The 12116-nt window shown below is 31.6% G+C and overlaps 1 protein-coding gene across 2 annotated transcripts in view; it reads right to left on the bottom strand.

Annotated features, from left to right (window-relative positions):
* Positions 1 to 12116, bottom strand: part of ANKRD13C (ankyrin repeat domain 13C) — an 81464-nt gene that overhangs the window by 50227 nt on the left and 19121 nt on the right. For both annotated transcript variants that reach the window (XM_072974202.1, XM_006205342.3), the window contains exon 2: positions 2917 to 2958. In XM_072974202.1, coding sequence (XP_072830303.1) covers positions 2917 to 2958 — 42 coding nt within the window. The remainder of the gene's footprint in view (positions 1 to 2916; positions 2959 to 12116) is intronic.

Below are 12116 nucleotides of genomic sequence, written 5' to 3'. Positions count from 1 at the left end.
AGTTCTAGTAACATCCTTCAGATCAGCATACATTCAGATCAAATGTTTACAGCAACAGCTATATTACTATATTACAACAGCTATATTACACTATACAACAATTACAGATGTTAATAATGATACTTTCTATATCATCAGAAAGAAAAGTGTTAACAAAAATTAACCTGTTTAAGAATTCATGGGGAGGGTATAGCTCAGTGGTAGAGTGCATGCCTAGCAAGCACGAGGTCCTGGGTTCAATCCCCAGCACCTCCATTAAAAATAAGTAAATAAGGTTACAAGATTAATGTTCAAACATCAGTTGCATTTCTTTACACTAATGATGAATCAACAGAAAAAGAAAGTAAAGAAAACAATCCCCTTTAAAATAGCACCCAAAGTAATAAAATACCTCCCAAAGTAATAAAATACCTAGGAATAAATCTAACCAAGGAGGTGAAAGACTTATACACAGAAAACTATAAACCATTGATGAAGGAAGTTAAAGAAGACTTAAAAAAATGGAAAGATATCCCATGCTCCTGGATTGGAAGAATCAATATTGTAAAAATGGTCATACTGCCCAAGGCAATCTACAGATTTAATGCAATCCCTATCAAATTACCCAGGACATATTTCACAGAACTAGTACAAATCATAATAAAATTTATATGGAAACACAAATGACCTAGAATTGCCAAAGCATTACTGAAGAGAAAGAAAGAGGCTGGAGGAATAACTCTCCCAGACTTCAGACAATAGACTACAGTAATCAAAACAGCGTGGTATTGGTACAAAAACAGACATATGGACCAATGGAAAAGAACAGAGAGCCCAGAAATGAACCCACAAACTGCTGGCCAACTAATCTTCGACAAAGGAGGCAAGAATATACAATGGAATAAAGACAGTCTCTTCAGTAAATGGTGTTGGCAAACTGGACAGCAGCACGTAAAACAATGAAGCTAGAACACTCCCTTACACCATATACAAAAATCAACTCAAAATGGATTGAAGACTTAAACATGAGACAAGTTACAATAAACCTCCTAGAAGAAAATATAGGCAAAACATTATCTGACATACATCTCAGAAATGTTCTCCTAGTGCAGTCTACTCAAGCAATAGAAAGAAAAGCAAGAATAAACAAATGGGACCTAATGAAACTTACAAGCTTCTGTACAGGAAAGGACACCATAAGCAAAACAAAATGACAAACTATGGAATGGGAGAAAATTTTTGCAAATGAAACTGACAAATAATACATAGGCAGCTCATACGACTTAACAAGAAAGAAACAAACAACCCAATCCAAAAATGGGCAGAAGACCTAAAAAAGCAATTCTCCAAGGAAGAAATACAAATGATCAATAGGCACATGAAAAAGTGCTCAATATCACTAATTATCAGAGAAATGCAAATCAAAACTACAATGAGGTATCACCTCACACCAGTCAGAATGGCCATCATTCAAAAGTCCACAAATGACAAATGCTGGAGAGGGTGTGGAGAAAAGGGAACCCTCCTACACTGCTGGTGGGAATGTAGTTTGGTGCAGCCACTGTGGAAAACAGTATGGAGATTCCTCAAAAGACTAGGAATAGACTTACCATATGACCCAGGAATCCTGCTCCTGGGCATATATCCAGAAGGAACCCTACTTCAAAAAGATACCTGCACCCCGAATTTCATAGCAGCACTATTTACAATAGCCAAGACATGGAAACAGCCTAAATGTCCATCAACAGATGACTGGATAAAGAAGATGTGGTATATTTATACAATAGAATACTATTCAGCCATAAAAACAGTCAACACCACTTGCAGCAACATGGATGTTCCTGAAGAATGTCATTCTAAGTGAAGTAAGCCAGAAAGAGAAAGAAAAATACTATATGAGATCGCTCATATGTGGAAATTAAAAAAAAAAAAGAACATAAATACAAAACAGAAACGGATTCATAGACATAGAATACAAACTTGTGGTTACCAAGGAGGAGGTGGGTAGGAAGAGACAGAGTGGGAGTTCGAAATTTGTAGATACTGATAGGCATATGTAGAATAGATAAACAAGATTATACTGTATAGCACAGGGAAATATATACAAGATCTTGTGGTAGCTCACAGCAAAAAAAAATGCGACAATGAATATTCGTATGTTCATGTATAACTGAAAAATTGTGCTCTAACACTGGAATTTGACACAATATTATAAAATGACTATAACACAATAAAAAAAGTTTAAAAAATAAATAATAACCCAATTATCTCCCCCTAAACAAACAAATAAATAAAAGAATTCAAAAGTATATGTTTTCCAAAGATTTTTATCGAACACATCCAGAATTTAAAAATCTAGCATTCAAAGGGTTGCCAGTCAGCTATCTGGAATCCTCACTTTCCAGGATTACTGGGAATTCAGATAACTAATACTTGTTGCATCTAGGAATAGTCTTAAAGAGTAGATCTTTTAAATCACCTGTCTATGAGTTGTGTGTTTTTTTGAAGAATAAACAAGTACTAAGTTTTTATAACCATCTACTATAAAAAAGGCTACAAATATGAGTTTAGATATACAAAAGTGTCCATATTAAAGAATCTTATAAAATTATTTGAATATTAAGTTTATTATAATAATCAAACTTAATATTCAGAATTAAGAATCTCCTGAAATTATAAATACTTGCTTGATAAAATAACCAACTAAAAAGTTTCAAAAGGCATAAAGGTTAGTATTAGATTTCCACTAACTCTCTGAAAAGAGTGCTATGGAAAATGAGAAAGTATTTGTAATTTTTAATATACTGAATCTTAAACTCAATTGGCACATCAAATAATCAGGTTAATTTTTTAAAATTCAAAAGACAAAAATCATCTTAAATTTTAAAACTGACTGCACATGAGAAGTTAAACATAAAAAATAAAGTATTTACTAACCTTTATTTCCTAACATCACAGCAAGATGTAAAGGAGTGTTTCCTAAAATAAAAAAAATACATACATTAGTGTAAAATCATCAGAAAAATTATTTAAGTGTTTCAAGCTACTTCAAAAATTTCACTGACAAGCTTTAAACAAAAATAATGTTACGACAAAATGATCTTGCTTATGTGGCAAAGTCAAAGTCAGAGGATCCCATGGTTTCTAAACACAATGTGTCCTTACTCCTCTCCCATCTACCCCTTATAAAAGATATCCATTTTGCTTTTGGGATTTCTTCTCCATATTTCACAGATTCCTTTTCTGCTAACTTCTCTATTACATCATTCTTTGTTCATTCAGAACACAGTTTAAATATCTATTATATACTCATCCTTGCTAGTGAATATAAATAAGATCCAATCCCAGTCCTCAAGTTGTTCAGACATCTTGTTAGAGATTGATATGAAAATAAATAATTGCTATTATTTACTAGAGTAGAAGGGAGTATAATATGATAATGGAATACAGGGCAGAGCACCTAGTTTTGCCTATGGAGAAAGAGTTAAACATTGAAGCTAGACTACACCGAAATGAGTCTTGAAGAATGGGTTAAAAATTTGTAGGTAAACAAAGCAACACTGATCAGAATTCCATGTCAAAAAAAAGTTCCCCCAAATTACATGCAAATGCAAAAACAGCCTATATTGGGGAAACAAAACAAAATAAAACACAATGTTTATGGTTAGGGGCAAAGAGCTTAAAGGAGAAAGTCAATAAGGAAATAGGAAAGTTGAGCAAAGATAAATTAATGAGGACTTGTAGGTTATGCTCTAGAGTTTGAACTATATCCTATAGTTGATATTATAGAATGGTAATCTAATTTCAAAATGATACCCCAAGTTACACTTATAGCCTAAAAACCTCTTGATTATAAAATAAAGCAAGCTTACAGTAATATTTGAAAATAAAGCTACTGAATAAAATGTATGTACACTAATTTTCAGATATTACATTTTTACCACATGAACAATTTTTGCCAATAAAAAGAGCTATCTATACATTTATAAAGAAATCATACACCGGATAAAACAAGTTTTTATTACTTTTTGTAAGAAACTTGTATATGATCTACAAGATAGTATTTTGTGCAAGATTTAGGAGACATAAATAAATTCACTAAATTTAAATTTTCTCTGTAAGTAATTTTTTAAAGCCTAGATTAAGGTAAATTTCTTGGTCTTAAAACAAAACAAAACAAAAGACAACTGAGAGGCACAATTTACAGTATGTTTTTCAGAAATAAAAACCTGAAGTACAAATTTCTATTAGTGATTAGGCAATATACATCCCAGTTTTCATTCCTCAGACTTCAACCTAATAGAGATATGGAAACCACTATAATACAGGTTGTTAATAACCATATGTGCATTTGAAGTATGACCCCAGAAAAGAAGTTTTGCTCAAATACTATTCAAGTAAGCTTCAATAGTTGCCAAGTTATCAATATAAACTATTTTTCAAAAAGACAAAACTCAATCCCCCAAAATTTCACACCTTTTAGTAAACTAGTTATCTTTTCATAATGCTACATTATTTTTAAAAATTTACATGGGTAAGAATAAAAATGACAAGGCAAATGAAAAAAAATTTGTATCTAAACATTGTTGATTGCTAATTCAATATGGAATATGCAATGAAGAAAAGTTTTTCACTACAGATATTTTCATATATGAAGTTAGTAAAACTGATTTTTCTCTCTTCTCATGTTGAAATCATATACCTATTTCATAAAAACACTAAAGAAAAACTCTAAAAAACAACAAAATTATGTCAGTGATTTTTCTATTGTCAAAAAAAATCTGTAAGGTTAGGGACTCTCAATTTTCTGTATAAGGATCTTTCAGTAAGGCATAATTTTTCTACTAAAAACTAACATCATGTTCAGTTCAAACACTAAATGAAAATACTTGAGAAAAAGTATAAAGATAAATCATTCACTGATACCATATGAGAAACTATCTGTGGGTCACTGAAATTTTTCAGTGTCTTCAAAGTCTTCAGCAGAAGTCTTTATTCACGGTAAAAGAACTACACCTATAAGATCCTGAATAGCCAAAGCAGTCTTGATAAAGAACAACAAACTTGGAGGCATAACGCTTCCTGACTTCAAACTATATTACAAAGCTAAAGCAATCAAAACAGTATGATCTCACTTATATGTAGAATCTTTTAAATATATATGTATATGTATTTATATTTATATTTATATACTGAGAACAGATTGGTGGTTGCCAGTGATGGAGAGCAGGGTGTGGGCAAAAGGGGTAAAGGAAATTAAAAGGTACAAACTTTCAGTTAAAAAATAAGTAAGTCATGGGAATGCAATGTACAGCATGGCAACTATAGTTAGTAATATTAGTAATATTATATTGCATATTTGAAAGTTGCCAAGAGTAGGTCTTAAAAGTTCTTATCGCAAGAAAAAAATATTTTGAACTATGTATGGTGACGGATGTTAATTAGACTTGTGGTGATCATTTCACTATATGTAAGTATCAACTCATTGTTATACACCTGAAATTAATATAATGTATGCCAATTACACACCCCCCAAAAAAGAATACAGTATACTGCAAAGGAAAGCGATTTCTTCTGTCTCAAAATGCTAAAGCCTAGGTGGATCTATAGAAAATATACATTTTCCAATTTACTAAAAACAGCCCCTTGTTATTCTAAACATTTATTTTGTTTCTGATCAGTGCCAGAAAAAAAAAATCCACATGTATAAGTATCAATTTCCAATTTGACTGGTCTAGAATGAGATCATCTTCCACCTTTTCTAAATATTGAAATAATTATATAAGTTTGCAACCACATTCTATGACAATTTATCAAAACTAAAAAGTAGTCATAAAAAGTAAACAAAAAAGGGTTAATAAATTAGTACCAGAAACAAAAGTTCAACATTAACTATACCAAAAACCAAAGCCTTTACTTTGGACTATCATTCTTAATTCCCACTGCCTCTCTTCCAGTTTAAGCTCTCATCATCTTACCTGAGTATCTTTTGCAACAACCCTCTTAACAGTCTCCCTGCCTCCAGGTTTGCCCCATTGCAATCTCCTCTCTATATCAGAATAACAATTTTAAAACAAAAACTTGACCATGTTATAGTTTCACTTAAAAGACTGGAAAGTACTCCATATTTTAACATGGCATAAAAGGTTTTTGATAAGTCCTTACCTTCCTTTTTTTCTCCTATTTCCTTCTTTACCTTGTATTTCATCTAAACTGCATACAATAAATTATTCAATTAGCCAGATTCTCAATATTTTACACATATCTTGTTAATCCTTCCTAAATATTCCCATTCTGCCTGGTAAACTAATGCTTACCTTTTAGGACTTATCTCAAACATCACCTCCTCAGTGAAGTCTTCTCTAAGCAACAGGTGTCCCTCTGCTGTTCCCAAAGCCCTCTTTACCTATCTGTTTATTATAGCATTTTTCACAACACTAAATTGTACTTTCAATTTGTAAATGTGTAAACATCTGTCTCCTTCATTAGATGTTAACCTCAGGATAACAAGATACATATTTTGTTCATTTACTTATATGAAATGCTTCCCATACACGTCTGACATTCAAAAGACAGTAATAAGCATTTGCAAATGAAGGCATGAGAAAAAGCTCTGAATATACAGCAACAAATCTTACTAAGATCACTAGTTACAGAAACTTGATCATGAAAATGCAACAGGCATTACCTTAGGCAAGGGTTGCAAACTCAAATGTTTCCATAATTAGGTAATGTAACTGTAAAGGTTTGGGTGTTATTTTTCCTTAATGTTTATAAGAATACACTTGTAAAACCATCTAGCCCTAATTTTCTTTGAGTGAACATTTTTATTATGGATTCATTGCCTTTAATAATGACAAGAGTACTTATGTTCTCTAATTTCTTTTTGAGCTCATTTTAAGAAATTAAAATTTTCTAAGATTCTTTCCATGTCATCTAAATTGTCACTTAACTGGCAAACAGTTTGTTGACAATATCCTTTTATAATTGATTAATGACATCAGAATTTATGCAGATGACCCATTTTTCATTCACATTTGTTACTTGTATTTTCTTTTTTATCAGTCTGAAGTTTATTAATTATATGCATCTTTTTAAAGTTTTGGCACATTGCTACTTAATGTCTGTTTTTCTTATTTGATAATTCTCACTCTTTTATTATTTTTCTTCTATGCTATTTGAGTAAAATAGACTCAAACTGGGAAATTAAGCAAATTAGTTTCCCCTTTTGCTTCCTGAATTCTTATATCTTTACTTTTTATTAATAATTTCTAGATTAATTGCATTGTGATCAGAGAATAGGCTCAGTATAATTTCAGTCCTCTGAAAAATGTTGAGACATACTTCAAGGTCAAGTCTGATCAATTTTTGTAAATGCTTTCTGCATCCTTGAATAGAACATGTATCCTGCGGTTGTTGGGTGCGCCATTTCATATAAACCTACTAGATCTAGTCTGTGTTGTGCATATCTTTTATAACCTTCCTGGGTTTTTTTTGTGTGTTTGTGTGTGAACTTGTTAAAAATAAAGAGAAATGTTAAGATTTCCCACATTAATTGGAGGGATTCTATGTCTTCTTATAGTTCTAGCAATTTTTGCTTGATATAGTTATAAGCTATGTAGTTTAGTACAAATCAAATCTTTATATCTTCTTGGTTAATTGAACGATTTTTCATTTTAAAGTACCTCTTATCTCAGATGTTTCCTGCTTTAAAACCTACTAGGATGTTAATACAACTATATCAGATTTTTTGGATTCATATTTACATGAAATATATTTCAATCCTTTCACTTTCAACTTTTACTTATTAGAGTTCAGATGTGTTTCCAACTGCATGTGGTTAGGTATTTTTTCATACAGTAAGAAAGCATTTGTCATTTAACTGGAGCATTTAATTCAATTTCATATATTATACTTACTGATATATTGGGGTTTAAATCTACTATCCAGTTTCTATTTGTCCTGCCAGTTCCATGTTCCTTTTTCTCATCTTTCTTACCTTCTTCTAGATTATTTTCATTATTCCATTTTTTTAATCTGTGGGTGTAAAGTATATATATTTTTTTTTATTTTACTATTCTTTCAGTAGTTATTCTAGAGATGCATTGGCCCATATAGTAGTTACATGTGGTTTCTGATCATCTGGAATGTGGCTAGTCTGAAATGAGATGTACCATAAATTGGGATTTTAAAGACTTAGTATGAAAAACAAGAATGTAAAAGATCTCAATGATGTTTTATATTGGTCATGATGTTATTAAAATAATGTTTGGATACTTTGAGTTAAATATAGTAGTAAAAATCAATTTCAACTACTTTTTATTTTATGTGGCTATTCAAAAATTTAGTTATAAATGTAACTTGCATTGTATTTCTATCTGTCAGCATAGCTCTAAAGTTTACAATACGCATCCTTTATCAAAGTCAAATGTTAAGTGGCACATTACTCTTCTTGAGAGCATGTCAGTGTCTTTAGAACACTAACTTCATTCCCTTCATCCAGATGTTATCTAGCCCCATGAGTTTCTATTTTTACCTTATAGAATCAATATACATTCAGGTTTAATTCCCATTTTTTGTTGCTCTTCATTCCTTCCTACCTGTCTAACCTTCCATCAGAATCACCTTTCTTCTGAAACACATCCTTCAGTACCTCCTTTAGTTTTTGTTTGTAAATGTGTATTTGACTTCAGTCTTGAAGGATATTGCACTGGGTATATAATTCTTGATTGGCTGTTATTTTGTTCAGTATTCTGCGTGGTCTTATGGTTTCCTTTTTGTTGAGAAGTCAGCTATAGGAATTTCCACTGCTCTTTTGGAAGTAACGTTAACTCAGAAGTTTTTTTTTTCCCCCAGCCATTTCATACCAACATGGAATCCTCTTTTTAATCCGTTTGGGTTGGAGTTCTTAAATCTCTGAATTGGTGTCTTTCATCAATTTTTGATAATTCTCAACAATTATCTCTTCAAATGTTCCTTTAGCTCCATTCTCTCTCTTCTTTCCTGGGGTTCAATTAATGTAAAATTTCTCTTACTCTAATTTTTTAAAAATTTCTTTCCCTTTCCATTTTTCATTGTAGATATTTTCTTTTGACCTATTTCCAAGATCATAAATTCTGCCTTTCTCAGGGTGTAAACTTTTATTAAGCCAATTTATTTAGTTTTTAATTGAGTTATATTTTTCCATTTAGGAATTTCTATTTAGTTCTTTTCCAAACATATAATTTCAATTTTTATAGTTTCCAGTTCTCCACTTCAATATTCAACCTTGTCTCTTATCCCCCAAGAACATAATAAATGTTGTTATTTAAAGTCTCTAATAGTAATTACAATAAATGAAGCTCTGATGGGTCTGTTTTTCTTATTTGTTTCTCTCTGGTTCCATTCATGTTGTCCAGTTTCCCTATAATGCAGGTCATCTTTAACTATATGCTTGACATAATATTTAATTAACTCTCTATGTAAAAATTTTGAAACCAAGGAAACAAATCCTGTAGACACTTTCATCTGCTTCTGACACGTAGCTGGGAGTACTAGACTAGATCAATGAATGCAGGGATTGACACTATTTTTCTGGCCCTCACAAATGACTCAGAGCTATGCTTCAGCCTGTGTCAGAGCTGATTTACCTGCAGTTCACCCTTATTCCTAAGGTGCAGCTCTTCAAGTTTCCATTCCAAAGAGCAGTGTGTTTAAGAGATACCCCACACCTGGCAGGCCCTCACCTCTATCTTTTTGTCCTCTTAGCTCAGTGAGGTTGTCAAAAGTACCACTCAGCCTCTTAATCACTTTGTCTGGATTCACAAAAAAGCTACTGAAGAAACATAAACCTATGATGCTAGGCCGACATCTTTGGATTTCCATCTTCTGCCAGATGTTGGCCCAGTAATTCCTTCCTGTCTTGTTGGATCACCAATATCCTTAAAGTAGAATATTTTGTTCTTACTTGCTTCTAAAAAAGACTAGTCCTAATTACCTAGCTCATCATTACAAGAGGCAGAAATTCTATTTTGATTTTGTTAACTTTTCTCCATCTTTGTAACACTTTGTTTTCTATTTTTTGGTACCGTTAGTGCATAAATATGCAAAAAAATTTTGAGTACTAATGATCATAACTTATCAAAATATACTCTTAGCACTTTTAAACCAATTTTATCTCAAATTCAATTTTATTAGCAATGAATCTTGCCATTCACAGCTTTTTCTTTACCACTGACTCAACAATCAAATTTCCATTTTTCACTCTTCTACATTTACAAAACTAGAGGTCAGTACATTTTTATTGAAGTATATTTGATGTACAATATTATATGTTTCAGATGTACAACATAGTAATTCATAATTTTTAAGGGTTATATTCCATTTATAGTTATAAAATATTGGCTATATTCCCTGTATTGTACTTTATATCCTTACAGCTTACTTATTTTATACATAGTAGTTTACCTCTTAATCCCCTAACCCCTTCTTGCCCCACCTTCCCTCTCCTCACTGGTAACTCCTACTTTGTTCTCTTATATCTGTGAGTCAGTTTCTTTTTCGTTATATTCATTAGTCTGTTTTATTTTTTCAGTTCCACATGTAAGTGATACCGTACAGACTCTGACTTTGCCTGACTTATTTCCCTTAGCGTAATACCCTCCAAGTCCATCCATGTTTTAACAAATGGCAAAATTTCATTTTTTATGCTGTGTCATCTTCAATTTCTTTCATCAGTGACTTACAGTCTTCTCAGTACAGGTCTTTCACTTCCTTAGGTAGCTTTATTCCTAGGTATTTTATTGTTTTTGATGCGACTGTAAAGAGGTCGGTACTTTTATTTCTCCTCTATACACATTTTTGTTTCACTAATTTACCCAATGATTATAAATCTTTTTCTTACCCATTATAGATACACGTCTTCCAAAATGTGAAGCAAAGGGGCTTTTGGGGAAAACGTCTCTCAAGATTATAACCACATTTGCTATAATTAGTAGACTGATCTATGGTATATTTAACTGGTTTTAATGTTCATTATCAGCCCTTTTCTGACACAAATCCTTTCTTGGGTTAGTCATTTAAATTTCTCTCTTACAATCTGGGATAATATTTTGAATAATATTTTTCAAGAATATCATGGTGGTTGGCCTATTTTCTATAATGTTACTATTACTTTTGAAAATGAATAGTTGGCTAGAAAGAATTCTACAGTTGAAGATGGTATATCAAGTATGTTCTACCATTGGAGAGGTCTGAGGCCAAACTGATACTCATTTTAGTTCAATAGTAATCTGTGCTTTTCACTTGTGTGTAGGCCGCTTCATTACATTTTAAAATATCACCAAGATATGCAGAATCTCTTTATTCATTTTCCCTGGAACACATTATGAGCTGTCTCTAACTTTAGAATAATAACTAATTTTAGATCAAAAATGTTTTCTTCTTAATAGCTTTGGGCATGGCCTCTGATCCATTTTTTTCTGTTTTATTCTCTGGAAATACATATTATTCATAAAATAAAATCTAGACAGATATACTATGTATCTATAACCTCCATTCTTTTATCTCCTTTTCCACTACAGTCTTTGCTTTCAAATTAATTTTGTACAACACTCATTCAATTTTCTATACTGCCAAGACTTTATTTACTTATTTAATTTAGACATTTTTAATGAAGTGACTACATTTTTTAAAATTTCCAGTGTCTTCTTAATTTGGCCTATTTTCTTCATACCATCATATAACAATTTTAGAGAAACAAATTGCTTTATATGTTACTAAACAACAAAACAATTACTTTCTAAACTTTTCTTACAGTATTCTTAACAGTATCTTCAGGATACTTATAACAATGCTTCTTTTATTTCAAAGATCCTCAAATGGACTTTTTGTTTTCTGCTCATCCATCCTGGAGTGATTTATTCAGATCTAGTATGGGAAAGGACAGGAATATTATCCTTACTTTCCTCTCAGTTCATTCAAGAGAATGAATAGCAGAAATCCCCTCTAAACTCTGAAGACAAAAGAACAAGCTGATATGTAAGCTATTTACTGTAAGACTCTATTCTAATACTTTAAATAATACAAAGAAATCAAATGGCTGAGAGATTGAGGAGTTTCTTCACGGAAATCAAAGATGCAAGACTTACAACCCCAAA

The sequence above is a fragment of the Vicugna pacos genome, chromosome 13 (genome assembly GCF_048564905.1).
Source record: "Vicugna pacos chromosome 13, VicPac4, whole genome shotgun sequence".
NCBI lineage: Eukaryota > Metazoa > Chordata > Mammalia > Artiodactyla > Camelidae > Vicugna > Vicugna pacos.
Note: the sequence above shows the minus strand (reverse complement) of the source record. Positions and strands in the feature narration are given on the sequence as shown.